Here is a 22,961-nt window from a genome sequence, read left to right as displayed (position 1 = left end):
CCCTCTCTCTTCTGGATGGTGTCCAGCCTTCCTCTGGTGTCCTAAACCCTAGGACTTTTTTTTTTCCAGGACATTTTTTCCTATCCTCTAACTACTTTCCTGGGAGAGGAAAGAGTCCCATGTCTTTTTCATCTGCCATCATCCTGGAAGTTTTGCCTAGCCTAGCATTCTTAATAATCTATAATTCATTTTCATTCCTTTTCTCTCAACCTTGTTTCCTACACTTCTCGGCAAACATATTTTTTTTTCTCCTTGACTTGTCTGCTTACTCACATAGCAACTTGGCTTTATATATTTCTGCCTTACCTGGAATGCCCTCTTTTCCACTTTCCTGTTTGCAAGGACTGAGTACTCATTGAGGCCAACTTAAGAAAGGGAAGATTATTTGAAAGATGCATGTGTACCAGAAAGCCACCAGGAATCTTAAGTTCCTCTAGGGAAGAGCTCATCACCATGCCTCTCATGGCATCTTTTCTTTTTCCCTTTTAACTTTTTATTTGGAAATACTTTCAGACTTATAGGATAGTTGCAAAAATAATTCAAACCCCATACAGAAAACACAAACATGACTCCCACCTAGATGCCCAGATCCAACAACTTCTATTGTTTTGCCATATTTACCATATCATTTTAAGTATTTATCTATTTTCTAAACATTTGAGAGTAAGTTGTATATATCATGCTCATTGAACACTTAATACCTCTATGTACATATCCTAAGTATAGAGAAATTCACTTAAGTAACAACTTTAAATACAGTAATAATGCTTAAGAAATTTAGCATTGATATAAAGCTTACAGTCTAGACTCCAGTTTTTGCAGATGTCAAAGTAATGTTCTTATAGGCATTTTCCCTTCCATTATTAATTAGAGCCAGTCTGGAATCATGTATTGTATTTAGTAGTATTGTCTCTAATCTCTTTTTTAAATTATGGAAATACAAAAGTGAACTTTCCCATCTCAGCCACTCCCAGGCATACAATTTAGTGAGATTAGTATGCACAATTTGTGCCACCCTCCCCACCATCTGTTAACAGTATCTTTACATCACCCCAGACAGAAACCCTGAACCCATTATTCATTAACTTCCCCTTGTCCCTGCTTTCCGGCCCCATAACCTGTACTCTATGAATATTCTAGATATTTTATATATACAGAATCATACAATATCTGGCCCTTTATGTTATAGCATGTATCAGAACTTCATTCATTTTTAGGGCTGAAAAATAATCCATTACATGTATTATACCACATTTTTATCCACTCATCTGCTGATGGACATTTGGGTTGCTTCCACCTTTTGGTTATTGTGAATAATGCTAGTCCCTGCTTTCAGTTCTTTTGGGAAATGGGACTGCTGGGTCATATGATGGTTCTGTGTTTAACTTTTTGAGGAGCTGCCAAATTGTTTTCCATACAGGCTGCATAATTTAGTATTTCTACCCAAATGTATTAAAGTTCCCTTTTCGCTGCATCCTTATCAGCACTTGTTACTTTCTGTTTTTTTAAATAGCCATTTTAGTGGAGATGAAGTGGTATCTCATTGTGGTTTTAATTTGCATTTCCTGGGAAATGGATGTGGCTCAAGCAATTGGGCTCTCGCCTACTACATGGGAGGTCCGTGGTTCAGTTCCTGGGGTCTCCTAAAGAAGACAGTGAGTTGGCATGACAGGCAGGTGCAGCAAGCTGACACAAAAAGGTGATGCAACAAGAGACACAAGAAGAAAAACATAATGAGAGACACAGCAAAGCAGGGAGCAGAGCTTCCCAGTACCTACTAAAGAGGAGGAGCAGGACAATGAGCTGGTGCAACGGGCAGGTGCACCAAGCTGATGTGACAAGATGACGCAACAAGAGACACAAAAGGAAAGACAACGAGAGACATGACAAAGTAAGGAATAGAGGTGGCTTAAGTGATTGAATGCCTCTTTCCCATATTGGAGGTCCCAGGTTCAGTTCCCAGTGCCTCCTGAGAAACAAAGAAGATGAACAGACATAGCAAGTGCAAACAACAAGGGGGTTGGGAGAGAGAAATAAATAAAAATTAAAATTAAAAAAAAAAAATTTTGCATTTCCCTAAAGACTAGGAATATTGACTTTTTCATGTACTTATTGGATATTTGTATATCTTCTTTAAAGAAATGACTATTAAGTCCTTAGCCCATATTTGAGGTGATCCCTTTAGATTCCCTTCTTATTTCTTTCTGAGCATATTTTCCCAATATTTTCTCTGTGTTAACCATGGGGGTTAAATTTAACATTCTAAATCTATAACATTTTCATTTGCTTTGATACCAAGTTAACTTCATTAGCATATAAAATTTTTATAATAGTGACATACATTTGTTCTAGCGCATAGACGTACATTCTTGTATTCGTACTATTACCCAGAATCCTCATCTACCTCCAGATTCACTGGTACACATTCCCTAGATTATTCTCTAGTTTTTTTTCTATTAACATTTACATCCCTAAACTACCCCTTCAACCACAATCCCATTTATAAACCAGCCATGTTACTTATACTCTCTATACTATTTTACATTAACTCTATCCATTTAATTAGCATGACTATTAAGGTTATGCAAATTTAAAATTCTACATACTATAAGCATCAGTACCCCCTCTCAGCTCTCAACTTATCTCCTGGTAACGTATGCTCTAGGTTTCAACTCTGTATGTGTTTATTCATAGTATTTAGTTCATATTAGAGACCATATAATATTTGTCCTTTTGTGTCTGGCTTATTTAAGTCAGCATAATGTCTTCAAGGTTCATCCACATTATCATATGTATCATTTCTTCTTACAGGAGCATTGTATATATTACCACATTTTGTTTATGCATTCATTGGTTTATGGACATTTGGTTGTTTCCATCTTTTGACAATTGTGAATAATGCTGTGAACATCAATGTGCAGATGTCTGTTCATGTCTAGTTCTTCCTAGTGAAGAGATTGCTGGATCATATGGCAGCTCTATATTTACCTTCCTGAGGAACCCGCCAAGCTGTCTTACACCAAGACTACACCATCCCCACCAACAGTGGAGTATTCTTATTTCTCCACATCCTTTCTAGCACTTCTTATTTTCTGTGTTTTTTGTTTGTTTTTTTAATGATGGCCATTCCATGAGGTGTGAGATGATATCTAATTGTTGTTTTGACTTGCATTTCCTTAATAGCTAGTGATATCGAACATTTTTTCATGTGCCCTTTCCTCTAAATGGACTTATGATTTGGTGATTGCCCTGTTACCTCAGTCTTTTAACTGTTTTCTGGAACTTTAAGAAAGATGATTCTGCCTGCTTTTGTTTGTTGCTTAAAGCTTTTCTGGGGACATAGAGCCTTGGAGCACTCCGCCATCTTCATGACCAAAAACTATCATATGGCATCTTTAGTTTCTCTGTGTATTTCCCCTTCCAATTGCTCGATTCTCTATGATTTCTAGTTCAAATTCTGGATTCAGATAGTCTAGTGAACCTAATTTCCATTGTCCTTTTTGAGCATGTCTTGCAAGGACATTTAAGAGTCACTGGTCAGTCTGTAGGTGGGTCCCTCTTGAGCTAGGCCCCACACTTATTATAATCAGTGACCATGCCTGATTAAAGAACTGGCTGCTGCTACTTGAGTAGGTGGCTGGGAACGGAGTAGATTTAGCTAAAATGGGTAATGGGGAGTAGCAGGCACCTGTAATAGACAATTCTAATACACCAACTATCTGAATTCTGAATTCTGCCTTTTCTTTATGACTCAGCTAATCTCTTCCTCTCTTAAACTGTCTCTGACTATCCCAGCCTAAAGTGTATTCTTCCTTTCCCTTTTATAGACTTTATTATTATTACTCCTTTGGGAATTATTTTCTTTTTGTCTTTTTATAAAACTATTAAATTGCAAACTCCTTAAAAGTGGGGTCCTGGGCCTTAGGCATCTAAATCTTTGCCTTGCTTAGTCTGTACAACATTAAAAGACATGTTCTCTGAGGTTTCTTAAACACATTCTCACATATGTTCAATTGCCCTTCTTGTTTCAGGATCTTTACTTTCTGCCAGTTTTAAAGCCAGTGTCAACCTGCAGAATGACCCCATTATTCAGAAGTATGGCTCCAAGAAAGTGGGATTGACCAGATGCCTTCTGACTAAGGAGGAAATGAAAACATTTCACTTTCCATTACAGGGTTGGTATAGATTTAATCTGATACTGATAACAATGTAAGAATATCAGCAATTCATTGAAAATATTATTGTTGAGAGTTCATTTTTCTGGCTGTTTTCCAAGTGACTTATTCTTAACTTATTCCATCTACTAAAGGAGGAAAATACTTTAAGAGCATTGTTTCCCAAAGTGTGGTGGGATATATACAGCATAGTTGGTAAAGCAGTGATTTTAAATAGTACATGAATGTGACATTAAATAATTTTGGAATAAATGAAAAAAGTTATCCCCTTTCAGTTTATTTTTTCTTTGTTCCTTATTACATCAAAGTGAAGTCATTATGTCTTTAACACTTTGACGCATCTCTAATGCTTCTCATCTTCTTTCTACTATCACCATGTCCTTTTCTAACTAATAGAATAGGACTGGGCTCAGAGCCTTAGTCAATTATATATCAAGAATTTAATAAAATTGTTTTGGTTTAATTTTATTTTTTTATTATTTCCTATTTACAACTAGTAATATTGATTTTCCATTTACAGTGGTGATAATAAATTTTCCCTTTTTTCTTAAGAAATTGGCCAGGGATCAAACCTGGGACCTCATATGTAGGAAGTCAGCGCTTACCACTGAGCCACATAGACTCCCCTGAATTGGTTTATTTGTTTGTTTGCTTGTTGTTTGTGGTTTTTTGTTTGTGTCTTTGCTTTTAGGAGGCACCCGGGAACCAAACCCAGTATCTGCCATGTGGAAAGGAGATGCTCGACCACTTGAGTCACATCCACTCCCTAAATTGCCTGTTTAAAAACTGCTTTATTGAGATATGATTAACACACCATACAATTTGCCCATTTAAAATGTACAGTTCAGTAGTATTTAGTATGTTCAGAGTTGTGCAACCATCACCAAAATCAACTTCATCACCCAAAAAAGAAACTTTGTACCCATTAGCAATCACTTCCCACTTCCCACTAATCTCCCTTACCCCTGGTAACTACTAATCTTTCTGTCTCGGTAGTTTTGTCTTTTCTGAACATTTCATATAAATGAAATCATATAATATGTTGTCCTTTGTGTCTGGCTTATTTCACTTAACATAATTGTTTTAGTTTGCCACAGGCTGCCAATGCAAAATACCAGAAATTGGGTTGGTTTTTATAATGTGAATTTATTAGAGTACAGGGTTACAGTTCTGAGGAACTGTAAAAATCTCCAAGTCAAGGCATTATCAGAGATGCTGTCTCACCAAAGGTTGACTGCTGGCGATCCTAGACTTCTGCCATGTGGTAAGACAAAATGGTGGCCAGTCTCTGTCTTCTCCTTCAGGCTCACTTTCTACAAAGTTCAGCTGTGGGTGATCAGGCATATGACTCATCTCTTCACCTTTGGGACCCTCTCTTCGCTCAGCCACTGGCTGCAGGTGATCCTGGAGTTCTCTCTCACATGGCAGAGTAAAATGACAGCTCTTTCTCTGTCCTCTCCTCCATTTCCATAGGACTCCAGTAAAAGGATTAGGTCCTACCCTAGGTCCTGCAATCTGAAGCAATCTAATCAAAAGTGATCTAGTCAAAAGGTTCTGTAATGAATCTAACCATAAGGTCCCACATACAGTAAGCTTACATGCATGGTTTAGCTTAACATAATTTTCTGGGGTCTACAAATGACTCTACAAATGACTCAAACCAGGGCAATAATGTTTTCAAGAGTCATCTAAGTTATAGCAAATATTAGTACTTCATTTGTTTTCATTGCTGAATAATATTCCATGTATGGATATATCATTTTACTTATATGTTCATTAGTTAATGGACATTTGGGGTGTTATTTATGTTTTAGCTGTTAGGAATAATGCTCTTGTGAACATTCATGTACAAGTTTTTGTGTGGACATATGTTTTCACTTCTTTTGGGTATATGTGTAGGAGTGGAGTGGCTGGGTCATATGACAACTCTAATGTTTAACCTTTTGAAAAATTGCCGGACTGTTTTCAAAAGCAGCTATACCATTTTATATTCCCATAAGCAATGTACAAGAGTTCTAGTTTCTCTACATCCTTGCCAAGGACTTGTTATTTTCTGTCTTTATGATACAATAGCCATTTCAATGGATGTGAAAGTAGTATTTCAATGTGGTTTTGATTCAGTTTTGCATTTCCCTGATGGCTGATGATGTTGAGCAGTTAGTTTTTCATGCTCTTTTTGGCTCTTTATATATCTTCTTTGGAAAAATGTCTGTATTTTTTGTTTTGCTTTGCTTTTTTTTTTTTACTCTTATCTTGTATTTTATTTCTTATAAGTAATAATTAATGAAAGGAAAAAAGCAATAGTAGCAGCCTGCTATTTCAAGGCAGCAAGTTAAATGCTAACAGACCCTCTGGGGAACCTCCCCAACTCCACTCAGGACTGTAATGGGCATTTATTTAAGTTTCCTGAAGCCAATGACAATAATTACGTATCAAACACACCAAAATCAAGAGATTTTATTGTACCCCCAGAGCTAAAAAAGTTCACAAACAATAGATTTTTCTCTATGTGCATTGTCCATTGACTCATATCAGTATACAGCTACTAAAGCATCTGTATTTATGAGTTTTCAACTGGGGTCTTGCTATTTCTGGGGTCATTTGGTAGAATGCCAAGAGGCATAGCAAAAAATGTTGTGAAATGCTCCATCTTCTTAGACCACAATGTTTCCTTGATGCTAAGTAACCACATACTATTTATTTTTCAGAAACTTTAAATGGAAGCTTTTTTTCCCCAAATGAAATATGTACAAAGCCCCAATATACTAAAAAAGTTCTAAGGAGACTTCATTGATGGTGGTAAGCAGTAGTTGGCTGATGTGAATTTTTTCTCCACACCCAAAGTTGTGTGTTGCCTCCCGTCCACTGCAGTGGACCCCCAGGGAAAAGTGAGAAGCGGGGACCTCTGTATGCTGGGCACACCATGCCATGCTGCCTTTCAATCTCTAATTCTGAGACTGGGCATCCTGCCTGGGACACAAAAGGGTTGACAGGCGAGTCTGGGAGCCACTAGGTCTGTGCCCATCCTGCTTGCTCTCTTTCAGGGATATAATAGTTGGAGGTAGCAGACTTGGTATTTTATGTGCTTAAAGTCCAGTTTTTTAAAATCTAAACTTTTCTGACTTTTCAGTCATTTCGGTTGCAATAAATTTTAACAAAGTGCTCATTCCATGTATGTTAACATAGCTCTCAGATCCCACGGCACCTCCATTTTTAGATCACAGTAAATAGCAGAATATCTTCCCCAATTGTGTGAAAGTATGGAAAGTTCCCAAATGGCCTCCTGCCTCCTACTCTGGTTTCTGAATGCTCTGTTTCTTTTTCTTCTCTCTGTATGGTCTGGTTGAAGGAAGCACTTGGCCAGTACCGAGAGCAGAGCTTGGTGTCCATGTGATTTGTGTAGGCAGTGGATCCATCTTTGTAGGCTACCACAATTAAAGAATGGGACCTGAAAGTTATAGTTGACATCATGGTTTATGGCACCAACATATGCTACTATTTGTAGTGGGTTGTCAAATGTATTTTAGATAAAAGACTGTTTTTTTCTGATGTCTTCTAATTGATCACACACAGCTTGTCCTGATACTCAGCCACATAGTCCACTCAGCCACATAGTCCAGCTTTAGGGTCTTGTGCTAAATAGCACTTTTAAGAGCTTGCACATCACTGACATCTTTCAGAATATGCTGGATACTTTCAGATCCGAGGAAGTCATCATCTCTTTTACGTTCCCCAGGGATGAAAGTATGCTTTTCAAAGCTTCATGAAACCATTTCCTTTGCAGAAATGTGTTGAATTATAGTCTGTAAATCTGTCTTCCCCCAGTTCCAGAATCTTCTGCTATTTTCATCTCTCCAAATAGAAGATCTGTTGTGGCGTCATGGTCTATTGAAGGACCTGGGTCACACTTGGTATCACAGTTCCTTTTCAAGGGGATATTTAAAAGAATTGAAAGGTCACTTGTATTTGATTTTTTTTTAAGATTTATTTTTTATTTCTTTCTTTCCCCTCCCCCCCATTGTCTGCTCTCTGTCTATTTGCTGTGTTTTCTTCTGTGTCCACTTGTATTCTTGTCAGTGGCACAGGGAATCTGTGTCTCTTTTTGTTGCGTCGTCTTGCTGCATCAGCTCCATGTGTGCAGCACCACTCCTGGGCAGGCTGCATTTTTTTCGTGCTGGGCGGCTCTCCTTATGGGGCACACTCCTTGCGCGTGGGGCTCCCCTACATGGGGGACACCACTGCATGGCATGGCACTCCTTGCGCTCATCAGCACTTCATGTGGGTCAGGATGCCCTGGGTTTGAACACTGGACCTCCCATGTGGTAGGTGGATGCTCTATCTGTTAAGCCAAATCCGCTTCCCTGGATTTGACTTTATACCTCTCTCTGGATTGAAGAGAGGAAGCCAGTTTCCTGGAATTCTTGCTTGATCATCTTGCTTTCAGGGCTTACATTTACTCACAAGCCCATAGAGTAAAGCATCTTGAATAGTGATTCTGGAGTGTAATCATGGCACCTGAATGACAAGGGAGACAGTACAAAAGCAGAGTATTTAACTTGGTCTACTTCTTGGTAAGGGTTCACTTTTTATTTCCAGTCACATGAATAAGAGGAAGTAGAGAAACCCACAGAGGAGAGGGCTGGTTCTACTGAAAACCCTTTGAACTTCTGAGCTGCCTACAAATGGTCTGAAAAGCCTTCATCCATATGTGTGTGTGTGTGTGTGTGTGTGTGTGTGGTCGCTTCCCTTCAGCCTATTTGCAACATTGAGGACTTTTTTTTTTTGTCTTCCTCAGAAGAAGCGAGGCAGCAATGTTAATGCCTTGCTTCTTAGGTGGGAAGAACCCTTAGGAAACCATACTTTCATGGGTCTCCCTTTGTGTATTTTTTAATTCAGTTATTTGTCTTTTCATTGTTGATTTTGTATGTTCTTTATATATTCTGGATAAATTTCCTTTTAAAATAAATTTAAGTTAAAAGGCCATCTGCTAAATGGAATTAATAGTTTAAATATCATAGAGTTGCCAGGACAATTAGATGAATTAATGTAGTTTGCATGGTGCCTCCCAAAATATTATTTTTTGTTATTGTTGCTACTACTAATAAAATGGTAATAGGTATAATGTCTCCCAGATTTGGGGGATAACCTCTCTTTTATAAGCTAGATCATATTTTGATTGTTTTTAATTACAGTGAGTTTGAAATTTCAGGATGTAGGAGGTAGAAACTGGTCAAGGTTTTCATATTCCCCTTTCTAGTCAAACAAGATCCTAGCATTCTCCTTACTGCTTCATCCTCTGTCTGAAGGTGAGAATCTTTAAGGATTCAAATGCTTTTGGGCTTCTAAACTGAATGTGCCTGGTTAGTGATTTAGGGTACACAACAGAGAGGGTATCTAAGCCCTATATCTGAGCCTCTGTAGGTAATTTTCAGACTATGGTTCCAGAAAATGAAGGCAAGTCTCGGAACAGAAATTACAGAGAATTCTCCAGGATTGGGTGGGAAGGGCATGACGAATGTTATTTGAACTTTCTGCCTGCAGAGAAATCCATTTAGACCTGACTGGTGAAATCTCATTCCTACTTTCCCTTCCTTCTGGAAAAAAAGATGCCATATGCAATTATTTATTGACATTATTCATCCTACCTTTTTGTCAGTATGGAAAGGGTACAGTGATGTGGGGTTAGCCACAATTTAAACAGTTATCCCTTCCACATCACAGGGGCTAGGGGTGTGGCACCCCCACAATCTGGAAAATCTGCATGTAATATTTTTTTGGCTCTCCCTTTATATCAGAATGTTGTTTTTTTTTTAAGGAGGTACCAGGGATTGAACCCAGGACCTCATACACGGGAAGCAGGTGCTCAACCACTGAGTTACATCCACTCCCTGGTGAGAGCTGTTTTTTCTTTGTTTCTGTTTTTAGGAGGTACAAGGGATCAAACCTGAGACCTCATACATAGGAAGCAGGTGCTCAACCACTTGAGCCACATCCATTCCCACTCTTTCGTTCATGGGGTATTTACCTTATTAAATATGGGTATATCTATGGTATTAAAGTATAAAATATGTTGATATTCTACAATACTATATATATGTTTTATGCATTTCTGAATTTCTACACATTTTCTGTGTTGCCTGCGGCTTTTGCAGAATTCCCATTTAATTTATTATACCAACTTGTGATACATTGGAACCACATTGGGGAAAGTCATGATGTGGAAGGGATGTTTAATCTCTTTACTCATTAAAGGAAAAATCATTACTTGGTAACTGCCAGGAAGTCCAGGCCCCAAACCCCACCATAACAGCAGCCTGTATTATTCTCTCAATATAAAAATGAATGGTGGACCAAGTCCGTCAAATGATGAATAGATAAATAAAATGTATACATAGATACTGGATATCTAATATCAATAAACCATAAAAAGGAGTGAGGTTCTGATATATTGAATAACATGGATGAACCCTGAAGACATGTTGATTTAAATAAACCAGACACAAAAAGATATTTTATAATCTCACTGATAGGAAATAATTAGCATAAACAAACTCATAGTCAGAATCTAGAATATAGGTTACCAGGGGACAGGGTGGGGATAGGGAATGGGAAGTTAAGGCTCAAAATATACAGGGTTCCTATTTGGAATGATGAGAATATTTTGGTAATGGATGATGGTGATGGTAGCACAACATTGTGAATGTAATTAACAGCACAGAAATGTATATATGAATGTGGTTAAAAGGGGAAATGTTAGGTTGTATATATGGTAATAGAATAAAAATTTTTTCAAACCCATGGATCTGCACAACACAGTGAACCCTATGCTAAACCATGGACTATAGTTAATAGTACAGTTATAAAAATTTGCTTTAATCAATTATAAAACAGGTACCACACCAATGCAAAGTGTTAATAATAGGGTAGTATATGGGAATCCTGTATTTTATGCATGATCGTTCTGTAAACCTATAACTTCTCTAATTTTTTTAATGGGTGGGGGAAAACTTGAGAGCAGAGTTGTCTCCTATTGAAATTTTTATATTTCAAGTGCATAACTTAGAGAAGGTGCCCACCAAATGTGAAATTTCAGTTTTCCCTAAATGAATCCAAGAGTGATGCTTGTCATCTTTAGTTCTAAAGACACATTTTATTCCTTTGCCTTGTAGGCTTTTCTGACTGTGAAAACTTTGTACCTACCAAATGTAGTGGTTCTGTAACTGATAACAGCCCTCTCTTTGGACTTGACTGTGAAATGGTAAGTACTACTTTAGATTTTTCACTTGGCGTGCTGCAAACTCTAGTTAGAAGATCATCTGGGGCCAAATGGAAGATAATTTCTTGAATCTAATGTATCAATAAACCAGTGCATTCAGTTCCATTATTCAGTTTAAAATAGCTGAACATAAGTCCTTTTTCTCAATTTAGAAAACTTGAATTTATACTCCAGGATGAAGAATAAGTATCGAAAAAGTTTTCTAACTTGTTGCTATATTTAATCAAGTCTATGCACATTACTAGATATATATTCCTGTCTTTTGGACAAGTGTTTTGTTGTTGCTGCTATCTCGAAGACTTTGCCTCGGAAGTGCGATTTCACTGCGTATACTCCCCTTGTTTTTTACTTTGTCTGATTCTAGTAAGTTTCCTTTCAAAGACAGTACATCCCTCAGTTCTAGTGCTGAGTATCTAGAAACCAGTTTCTCAATTCTTTAATAGAGCGGCTAAGAGCCCAAGTTTTGGAGACTGACATATCCTGGTTTGTATCCTGACTTTGCTTATTATTGGCTATGTAATGTTGGACAAATTCCCTCACCTCTCTCAGCCTCAGTATGCCCCCATGAAGTAGGGATAAGAGAGGTGACCTTATAGGTTTAATAACCCTTATAGAGTTATAATGACATTTATATACAAAGTGCTTCGTATAGTACTAGATAATAACAGAGTGTGCTAATGTTACCTATTAGTGGTATGTAGCATAATACTGGAAAGGTAGTACATACTCAATAAATGGTAGATCCTATTACAATTGACATTATTATTTCTATTCATCTTCCTTGAGCACATCCTTCGCAGATAAAAATTGCCCTGTGTTTATTCCCTTAAGTGTAACATTCAGCAGCTTGCCTAACTATTATTTTATTCACTGAATCCTCTAGTGAGCAAAAGCTGTGCCTTCACCACAGGGCCCCTAGGAGATTAGGGCAGATAGCAGTTGATGCAGTCTGAATAATGAGAGGAAGCAGGAGCTTGTACAGTTTAGCAGCCTGACTACATCCTGGTCTTTCAGTGCCTTACATCCAAGGGGAGAGAGCTAACACGCATCTCACTGGTTGCTGAAGGAGGCTGCTGTATTATGGATGAACTTGTAAAACCTGACAACAAGATCCTGGACTACCTCACCAGGTATTCTTCACCTTGCCTCAAGTACTTCCTAGTTCAGTTAGACTAGGGTGGAATGAGACTTAATAGCAGTAGCACATAGCTTCTGTTTAGTTAGGTATTAATGTACCTGTATGTTATCAAAGGAAAGGGTGGGGCAGTACTTAAATTCTGAAATTGGACAATGCTTGATCTATAATGCTCTCCCTTCTTGTTTCTAATCTTCTTGTGACTTTAGATCAACAAAATATTATCTTCTTTGTCATATAATTTCCTATTCTTTTTTTTTTTTTTTTAAAGATTTATTTATTTATTTAATTCCCCCCCCCTCCCCTGGTTGTTCTCTGTGTCTATTTGCTGCGTCTTGTTTCTTTGTCCGCTTCTGTTGTCGTCAGCGGCACGGGAAGTGTGGGCGGCGCCATTCCTGGGCAGGCTGCACTTTTCTTTTGCGCTGGGCGGCTCCTTACGGGTGCACTCCTTGCGCGTGGGGCTCCCCCACGTGGGGGACACCCCTGCGTGGCACAGCACTCCCTGCGCGCATCAGCACTGTGCATGGGCCAGCTCCACACGGGTCAAGGAGGCCCGGGGTTTGAACCGCGGACCTCCCATGTGGTAGACGGACGCCCCAACCACTGGGCCAAGTCTGTTTCCCTAATTTCCTATTCTTAATCATTATTTAGTCACTGCCAAACAGCTGGAGCTTTGCTGTCTGATAAGACCTCATTTGAAAATCTGAAAATTGTCATTTGGCAGTCAAACATGATCTTAGAGTTTGAACCCCTCCCCCCAAGACCAAAACAAAACTTAAATTCCTGCATAACAGAAATTTGAAACTCAAAACCTTAGTCTATCTTTCCAAAGATTTGCATGTAAATTTAGAACATGCATTAATTCATTTCAGAGAAAAAACCAGTAAAGCATTACTGTTTCCATTCATTGAGGTTGCACCTATAGGTGCTTGCTTATGTAGGCACAGGAAAGGTCATGATGGTGATAGAGACTGTCCTTTTAGCAGCTGTGATAACTGAATTAGAGATAATATTCTTAGGGAAAATTTTTGGATGTCAAAGATATATGTACAGGGGATGGCGGACTTGGCCCAGTGGTTAGGGTGTCCGTCTACCACATGGGAGGTCCGTGGTTCAAACCCCGGGCCTCCTTGACCCGTGAGGAGGTAGCCCATGCGCAGTGCTGATGCGCGCAAGGAGTGTCCTGCCATGCAGGGGTGTCCCCCGCTAGGGCAGCCCCACGCGCAAGGAGTACGCCCCATAAGGAGAGCCACCCAGCGCGAAAGAAAGTGAGTGCAGCCTGCCCAAGAATGGCGCCGCACACATGGAGAGCTGACATAACAAGATGACACAACAAAAAGAAACACAGATTCCCATGCTGCTCACAACAGAAGCGGACAAAGAAGATGCAGCAAATAGACACAGAGAACAGACACCTGGGGTAGTGGGGGAAGGGGAGAGAAATAAATCAATCTTAAAAAAAAAAAAGATATATGTACAAGCATGTTTATGATAGTATTGCAAAAATATGAGAATATAAATGGCTGAATGTAGAGGACTGACGAACGTACACCATATGCATATAATGTACTACTCTAACCATTTTAAAAGATGTGCCGAAATAGATTTATTGATGCAAAAACTTGTTCATGATATATTAAAAATGACAAAATCATGATATAAAGCAGTATATCCACTATGATTCCATTTTTATAAAAATGAGATATATGTGAATATATATTGTATTTGGAAGGATATTTACTAAAAAGTAAGACGTAATAATCAGGGTCCAAAAAAAAAAGGATATTTTCCAGGACCTCCTATGTGGAAAGCCCATGCTCACCTACTGAACTACATCTGCTCCCCAATGAGAGTTGTATTTTTCATTTGTTTTTCTTTTTAGGGGTACCAGGGATCGAACCTAGAACCTTGTACATGGAAAGCAGGCACTCAACCACTTGAGCTACCTCTGCTCACAAAATATTCTTTTTTATAATGATGCTCCCAAGAAGAAAATTTGCTAATATCCTGACTTGTCCATTTCTCTTTTATTACTGAAAGTTTTTCAGGAATCACAAAGAAGATTCTTAATCCAGTGACTACCAATCTTAAAGATGTACAGAGGCAATTAAAAGCATTGCTTCCTCCAGATGCTGTGTTAGTGGGCCACTCCTTAGACTTGGATCTCAGAGCATTGAAAGTGGGTATCTGATTTAGATTTTAGTTTTTTCTTGTATAAATTCCATCTGTTCCACTTATCTCTAAATTTAAAATCTTGGTCCCCTCTACTCCCTACTCCCTACCCCTAGTCCACTTAATTTCTCCTGTAGCATAGGATGTTATTCATTCTATTCTCTTTCTCCTCAGATGATACATCCATATGTTATTGATACGTCATTGCTTTATGTCAGAGAGCAGGGCAGAAGATATAAGCTAAAGTTCTTAGCCAAAGCTATTTTGGGGTAGGTTTATTTGTATATTATAATATTGCCTGACTAACTGTACCTAAGTTGGCATATAGTATCTAATTTAATTCATAATGCAAAATTTAGAGTCTTTGCCCTTCTTAGTTTGAAAACATTCCTTTCATTTCTTAAAGAACCTGGTAACCTAATTCCCGAGAGAAGTTTGACTCAGGAATAAAGAAATTGTGGGATTAGAGAGAGGGGTTTACATTTACAGATAGACAGGGAAGGATAGAAAAGTTAACCAAACTTTTAAAAATATATCTGATGAATGTATCTTATTGTGTAAAAACACGTATCTACAAAGATGTTCGCTGTAGCATGTTTTAAAATAGCTAAAAACTATAAACTTTCCAGAGGACTGGTTATTATATAAATTTTGATTATCTATCATCAAATACTTTCTTTTTATTCAAAAGAACATGATGGATCTGTGTGTGCTAATATAAAAACGCTGCTAAAATAAGAGTGAAAATAAAATGGAGATGCAGAGCAAGATTATATTCATATGCCTAAATATTGATATGAGATAGATTAGATTTAAATATATCAGTATGGGTTCAATTTAGAGATTTCTAAAGACACAGATATATGTATATAATTTTTAAGTTTTTTTAAAAAACAACCAAGAAAGGATGTAAGTGCATAGAGACATTTATATACAAATAGAAATTTAGGGGAGGAAACTTTAAAGAAAGGTTACATCTAAAAAAATTATACAAGGGGCTGGCTGGGGAGTGGGCTTTTGTCCAGGTGTTTCGTCTGCTGTGGATAAAGCTATTCCCAATTGCTTGCATCTCTAGCACCTCTCTCAGGGCCTGACACTTAGCTGGAATAGAGGGATCTTGATTGTTGTGATCCAAATCTGATCATCAGAATGTTGAAATTTTACATGTAACTGGAACATCTGAGGTGGTTGAAAGACCTTATCATTAAAATGTTCCCAGATATGTAAAATATCTTGACTTTCCAGGAAGGACATACAGTGTCCAGACAGGCTTGGTCATGATGCCACAGAAGATGCTAGAACAACCCTTGAATTGGCTCAGTATTTCCTTAAGTATGGCCCAAAGAAGGTTAGTATCGTGAATCAGTGTTTTTTTGCCTTTCTTAAATTTATGGGACTGGAAAGGACAGTTGTAGACCACCATCTCCTGTTTGTATCTTTCTTTATAAAATGGGAGTATGATTTGAGCTGAGCATGTACTTGAAATTAGGGTCCAAATCACTAGCATAATGTAGTCGTTAAGTATGTAGTGTCTGGAGTTGAGGTATTTGGTTTTAAATACAGGCTCTACTATTTTTAACTGCATGATACTTGAGCAGTATCTCTGTACTTAAGTTTCTAGATCTGTAAAACAGGAACACCCAGTTTTATGGGATATTGGTGAAGGCAAATGAGATACTGTATATAAAGCTCTTAGCACACAGTGCCTTGAATATATTAAAAATCCATTATTGTCATGGTAATCATTGTAGCTGATACAAATAATTGTAATAATTATAAAATTCTGCATAGATTTCTGCTCTTTTGGGATGAGAAGAGCATACCATTGTTTCAACAGTAGTTCAGTGAGTGTAGATTAGAATACAAGGGAAATATTGAAGAGGACATAGTTTCTGACATACCTTGTTAAAATGCATTCTAATTTATTAGATTGTCCCATGGCATAATGTTTCATCAAAACTCCACTAGGAAATGAGTTGATTACATATGTAGATTTAATAATCAACAGCCAGAATAGTATAATGTGTCATGATGGTAGATGTTCTACAATAGTCTCACTTATCATGTAGATAATAATAACCACCATTCATTGAGCTCTTACTAAATGCACGATTCTAAAATGCTTTAACTTATTAATCCCCATAACAACCCTGTGAGTTAATCATATGAGGGTTCTGAGGTTTTGAAGGTCTAGATAACTTATCTGGGGTCCCACAGCTGGCTATTCAGAGATGGAATCAGGATTCAAATTCAGATCTATCAGATTCCAAGGCCTATCTTTGCTCTACACCAGAGGTCAAAAAACTTTTTCTATAAAGGCTAGGTGGTAAATATTTTAGGCTTTGTGTGCTGTGCTCTTTTTTGTTACAGCTACACAACTTGCTATTATAATGTGAAAACACCCATAGACAACACATCAATGAATGGGCACAGCTGAGTTCGAATATAACTTTTTTACAAATAACAGGCATTGGGCCAGATTTGACCTGAGGGCTGGAGTCTGTCAACCCTTGCTCTAAACTACTATATTAGAGGTTCTAAAAACTTTTTGGTTTCAGGCCCCATTTACAAAAATTGTAGAGGACCTCTAAGAGCTTTTGTTTATGTAGGTCATATCTATCAATATTTTCTGTATTTGAAATTAATCGGAAAAAAATTGTAATGTTTTATTAATTTATTAAAAATGTCCAAAAAACCATTACATGTTAACATAACATTTTGAGCAGTAAAAGAAAAATTGTGGTAAAAGGATCATTGTTTTACGAATTTTGCAAATCTCTTTTATGTCTAGAGCAGGGATTTTAACAAGGGGTCTGTGAGCTTGAATTGAACTTGAAAAAAACATTAGTCTTGTGGGGTGTGTGCAGGTGTGATATATTATATAATACACAGTATAGTGTAAACTTTGTAAGGGGTAAGTGGTTTTCACCTGACTGGCAAAGGGGTCCATGGGACAAAAAAGTTTAAGAACCCCTGGTCTAGAGTAATAGAAGATAGATGGCTTCTTGTATCTGTTTCTATGTTTAATATGTTGTTATGTAGTTGGAAAAAGGAGGATCTTGTGAGCCCCTCCTGAAAAGTGAGTCTCTCAAATTCCCATGGTCTCTCAAAACACACTTTGAGAACTAGTACATTAGATTATCTACTACTTGATTTTTAGTGAAAATTGTATTCCTTAGATAAAAACTAAGTAAATCTGAATGGACTTTAGTTAATAGTAGTGTTACCAATATTGATTCCTTAATTTTAACAAATGCACCACAACAATATAAGGAATTACTAATAGGAGAATGTGAGTATGGGCATATGGGAACTCTATACTAACTTTGTAATTTTTCTGTAGATCTAAAATGATTCTAAAATAATTTTATTTTTAAAAATAAATTGTATCTTACTGTCTGCATCACAAGTCCTAGGTAGTCACCACTTTATGGGAGAATAAACATAAACTAGATTAGGCTTTTATACCATGCATGGATTTTTTTGCATCCTTCCTGTAGTGTTAGAATAAAAGTTTAAAAACTTCAAAAATTAACAAAATGGTATTGCTTGTATTGAACTAATAAAGAGTTTTTTTTGATGTTGCCATAAAAGCCATTCTTTTATTCCCAAAGTTCATGTTTGCAGAGAAGTAAATTTTAAATAACTGATTATGGAATGAGTGATGGGCCAACATGGCCATACTTCTTCACTCAGCCCTATTTAGCCCTTTCCCATATTCACGCAACAACATTAGCAGCTGGTAACAGATTGCCATTCTTTGCTAAGCAGTCAGAAACCATCTGGTAACCATTAAAGCCAGCCTGGGATTTGTGGCAATGTCAAAGCCAGTTTAAAGAAGCAGAGAACACAGTTTGAGCAGGTTTTTCTTGTTTTGTTTTATCTCTGTTGCTTTGCAAGAAATTAGTTGAATTTACCACTTTTCTTTCTTCAAGATTGCAGAGCTAAATCTGGAGGCACTAACTAGTCAACAAGAATTGCAACCAAAATGCCAAGAGCCAAGAGATAAGACGGTAGTTCAGCAGCCAAATGCAAGGTATTTTTCAGTCCTAAACAAAAGCAAAGGCAAATGGTGTTTTTGGTTTCTTATTTAACAACAAAACTTGGAGAAAAAAAAAAAGATATATAGACTAGGTGGTATTTTGAGTAAAAGAATGAATTTACAGCCTTAATGTATTGCCCAAACTAAAAAACAAAAGGGCTAGTCTCAGAAGGAGTTTGGCTGCAGACCATATAAGTGTATCAGATCCTTAAAACCTGGCCTAAATGTTGACAGAGGGCTTTTAGTATATTTCCTGTTTATCCTTCCTCTCCCTAAGTATAGAATAATGCCATCCAGGATGATTTTCTGTGGTATTGTAAACAGTATCTATCTGCGTTATGTAATAGAGTAGTCACTAACCGTATGTTACTAGTATGATTGAAGAACTGAATTTTAAATTTTACTTAATGTTTTTTTAATAAAGATTTATTTTTATTTATTTCTCTCCTCCCTCCCCCCCATTCCCCACTGTCTGTGTCCATTCGCTGTGTGTTCTTCTGTGTCTGTTTGTATTCTCATTAAGTGGTTCTAGGAACTGATCCTGGGACCTTCCCGAGTAGGAGAGAAGTGATTACTCCCTTGGGCCACCTCAGCTCCCTTGTTCTGCTACGTCTTCTTATTTTATCTATTCTGGTCTCTTATTGCATCATCTTGCTGTGCCAGGTCTCCACATCAGCTGAAATTCCTGCACAGGGCGGCTTTTCCCTCGTGAGGCAGCATTCCCACGCAGGGCAGCTTTCCTGCACCAGGCTACATTCCCGCACGGGCCGGCACTCCGTGTGGGCCAGCTCTCTGTGTGGGCCAGCTTGCCCTCACCAGGAAGCCCTGGGTATCAAACCCTGGACCTCCTATATGGTAGAGAGGAGCCCAATGGTTGAGCCACATCCATTTCCTTTACTTAATTTTTTGTTAACTTTAATTTAAATAGCCACGTGGGCCTAGTGACTACTGTATTGGATGGTGCAGGTATAGAGAAGTAACTGTTTGGTTATGGAAAACTGTTGTTCTTACTTTGATATCTCCTATTTCTTTCCAGTGTATTAGAATGCTTGGATTCAATGGGTCAGAAGCTGCTTTTCTTGGCCCAGGAGACAGATGCTAGTGAACTTTTTTCTTCTAGAAACTGTCAAAGTATTAAGTGCCTTTCAAATAAAGAGGTGAGTGCCTTATTGTTCCTTGCAGGTTATATTCAAAGCAGGGAGGGATATAGTCCTTTGTATCCCATGCAAGTGTCAAGCTTTTTTCCATTAGCAACCCTGACTATTATTAGCAAGTGTAAATTCTGTCTCACATTATATATGGGGCACATTTAGTGCCATTAACCCACAGGAGAAGAACTGTAAGCTACCAGTGTCTGCTTCCAGAGCCCAGCAAGCCTATAGGTTTGGCCCTGCACAGATTTGGCTAGTGAGAGCCCTCTCAAGCTGACTCCTTTGTCCTTGTGACATGCCCCCATCTTTTTGAGCACTTGCTTTCTTTCTGGCACAGCAGGATATTTTGATTCATGGAGATGTTTATCTTGATTTTGGGCCTGGATGTATGTATTTTATTTTCTCTTTTTATACTTTTTCTATCACTGCTGTATGTGTGTGAAGCAGAAGGGGTACAACAAAGCATGAATCCATTGTGTCATCTTTTCTAGAAGATAGATATTTCTTTTTTGTTTTTTTAAAACATTTTATTTGGATATAATTTCATACCTCCAGAAAATTTGCATGAATGATAGGACACTTATATACCTTCTGTCTAGATTCACTTTTTGCTAACACTCTCCACCATTTGTTTTATTTGTATATGTGAATACCTGCTTATATTCTCCCCACCCCTCAAACTCTCTATATGACATTTTACTTTCTCTGCATGACATATTACCTTTTGAAACATTTGTGGCTAAGCTGCATATAAAATGACCCCTTTACCCACCAAATACTTCAGTGTGTATTTCTTAAGAATAAGAATATCCTTTTATACAACTTTCATTATAGTTATCAAATTCAGTCAATTTAATATTGAGACAGTATCTTTATCTAATTTTTGTCCCCATTTCAGTTTTTTCAGTTGATCCAATAATGTCCTTTATAACATTTTCACCCCTCAGAATACTATCCATTTTAGGGTCATGTGTTACATTTAGTTCTCAAATATTTTTAGTCTCCTTTAATCTGGAACAGTTTCTTAACCTTTTTTTGCCTTTCATGGCATCAATATTTTTGAATAATACATTCCCCCCCCAACACTCCCTTTCTTTTTAAAAACCCTCAATTTGTGTTTGTGTGGTGTTTCCTCATGATAAGAGGTATGCATTCCTCGCCAGAATATACATAAGTGATGTTGTGTCCCTCTTAGGGTATCACATCTGGAGACATAAATGTCCATCTGTTGTCTCTCTTTTGTTCTGCTTAATCTCCTGATGAAGGTTTTGTTCAATTTCTCCACTGTAAAGTTACTAATTTTAACCTTATTTCTGATAAGTAATATGTAAGGCAATCTTTTAAGACCATGCACATATTCTGCTTTTCATCAGAATCTCCCCACTGTATTTATCATAAATTAATGATTTTTTTAAAGTTAATGATTCTTATGTGAACCAGTCTTTACTGTAATGGTTACAAAATGATGATTTTCAAACTCTAGCACGTCTTCCACATTTTCTAGTCAGTACTCAGCATATGGTAAGCAAGAGTCTAACTTCCCCATTTATATTTTCATTATCAATATGAACTCATGAATTTCTTTTTTCAATGGTTTATAATTCATGTATGTATGTATTTTGATTTTCGGATTCCCAGTTTTGGCTAGTGAGGGCCCTTTAAAACTGTCTCCTTTGTCCTTGTGATATGGCCCCATCTTTTTGAGCACTGTTTTTGCTTCTGGCACAGAAAGATATTCAGGCTTATCTTGGTATTAGTAACCAAGATCTGAGTGCTGTGTGTACTTACTGCTCCTGGGGTATCTTTGCTTCTAAACTCTTTCAACAGAGTTAGGGAACATATGCATTTTTATATACACAAATACGTATATACACACACATATGTAAATATAAATATTTTTACACACATAAACACAAATACATATTTTGGAAGTCATGTGTCAATACCAATACTTTCAGTTTAAACCCATTCATAAAGTTCTTTCTTGATTTCCCTCATTTCATATTTCTTTCTCCCTTTTTCTACCTTGAATTGGCTCCCAACAATGTGAATATTTACTTATTTACTCAAACCTAAACTATACCCATATACCCATATCACTATACAATGAGTTCAGAATTTCTTTTGTAGTTCTACCCTCCTATGTTTACCCTACCCAAGACTGAGAATATACTGTATATAAATATTTGATTTTTAAGTTTTTCCCCTTCTGATTAGCTATGTTATGCGTTTAAAATATAGTAGGCTTGGGGGATGGGGAAGCAAAGATGGTAGCAGAGTAAGGAGCTCCAAGAGTCATCTCATCCTGCAGAGCAGTTAGTAATCACCCAGAGCTATCTAAACCACCTATTTGGGGGTCCCAGAAGACCAGAAGAGCATCCTGCAACACCCTTAAAAGTATGGAAGGAGGAGACTGCCTATCTGCAGAGATTTGTGAGTAGAACCCTCCATGCTACAGAGGCTGGTGCCTGCGGCACAAGCCACCTTGGGAGCTATTCCGTGGCTGGAGCTGGAAACTCCATTTCCCAAAAACAGGAGGAAGACACGGTGTGACACCAACTTCAGCTACTGATTAGCAAATCCAGCAGTCTAAAGTATAATCCTAAGAACAGCTAAAGTTTAAACCTGTGCAAATGAGAAAGAGACCGGAAGCTGCCATTTTAACTCCATCCCTGGCATGAGGAGAAGCAGAGCCATTTGAAAATCACAGTGCTTGTAGGCTCCAGCTTCTTTCCACCCAGATTAGATTTTAACTCTAGCCTAACCCCAGGTCCCACCTCCAGCAGGGAGGAAGCTGGGGGACCCGCACCACCTCCCTGGGAAACTGCAAACCATTCCACAGAGGCCAGTGCCCATCTAGCAGCGCAAACTGTCTCAGAAGCTATTCTATGGCTCAAGTTAGAAGCTCCATTTTTCCATGAATGGGGGACGAAGAGATGGTTGTTCACCTACTTCAGCTACTGATTGGTGTACTCAGCTGGTTAAAGTATAATCCTAGGAACAGGTAGAG

At 37.8% G+C, this 22,961-nt stretch overlaps 1 protein-coding gene and 1 pseudogene across 5 annotated transcripts in view; one reads left to right on the top strand and one right to left on the bottom strand.

Annotated features, from left to right (window-relative positions):
* Window positions 1-22,961, top strand: part of REXO5 (RNA exonuclease 5) — a 106,744-nt gene that overhangs the window by 38,198 nt on the left and 45,585 nt on the right. For all 5 annotated transcript variants that reach the window (XM_058286305.1, XM_058286303.1, XM_058286302.1 and 2 more), the window contains exons 5-12: window positions 4,032-4,175; window positions 11,345-11,433; window positions 12,466-12,581; window positions 14,627-14,765; window positions 14,933-15,027; window positions 16,004-16,106; window positions 18,694-18,794; window positions 19,837-19,957. In XM_058286305.1, coding sequence (XP_058142288.1) covers window positions 4,032-4,175; window positions 11,345-11,433; window positions 12,466-12,581; window positions 14,627-14,765; window positions 14,933-15,027; window positions 16,004-16,106; window positions 18,694-18,794; window positions 19,837-19,957 — 908 coding nt within the window. The remainder of the gene's footprint in view (window positions 1-4,031; window positions 4,176-11,344; window positions 11,434-12,465; window positions 12,582-14,626; window positions 14,766-14,932; window positions 15,028-16,003; window positions 16,107-18,693; window positions 18,795-19,836; window positions 19,958-22,961) is intronic.
* LOC139437474 (mitochondrial genome maintenance exonuclease 1 pseudogene) lies at window positions 5,302-8,160 on the bottom strand (annotated as a pseudogene).

This window comes from Dasypus novemcinctus, chromosome 23 (genome assembly GCF_030445035.2).
Source record: "Dasypus novemcinctus isolate mDasNov1 chromosome 23, mDasNov1.1.hap2, whole genome shotgun sequence".
NCBI classification, from domain to species: Eukaryota; Metazoa; Chordata; class Mammalia; order Cingulata; family Dasypodidae; genus Dasypus; species Dasypus novemcinctus.
The sequence above is the reverse complement of the archived record's forward strand: the minus strand, read 5'-3'. Positions and strand labels throughout refer to the sequence as shown.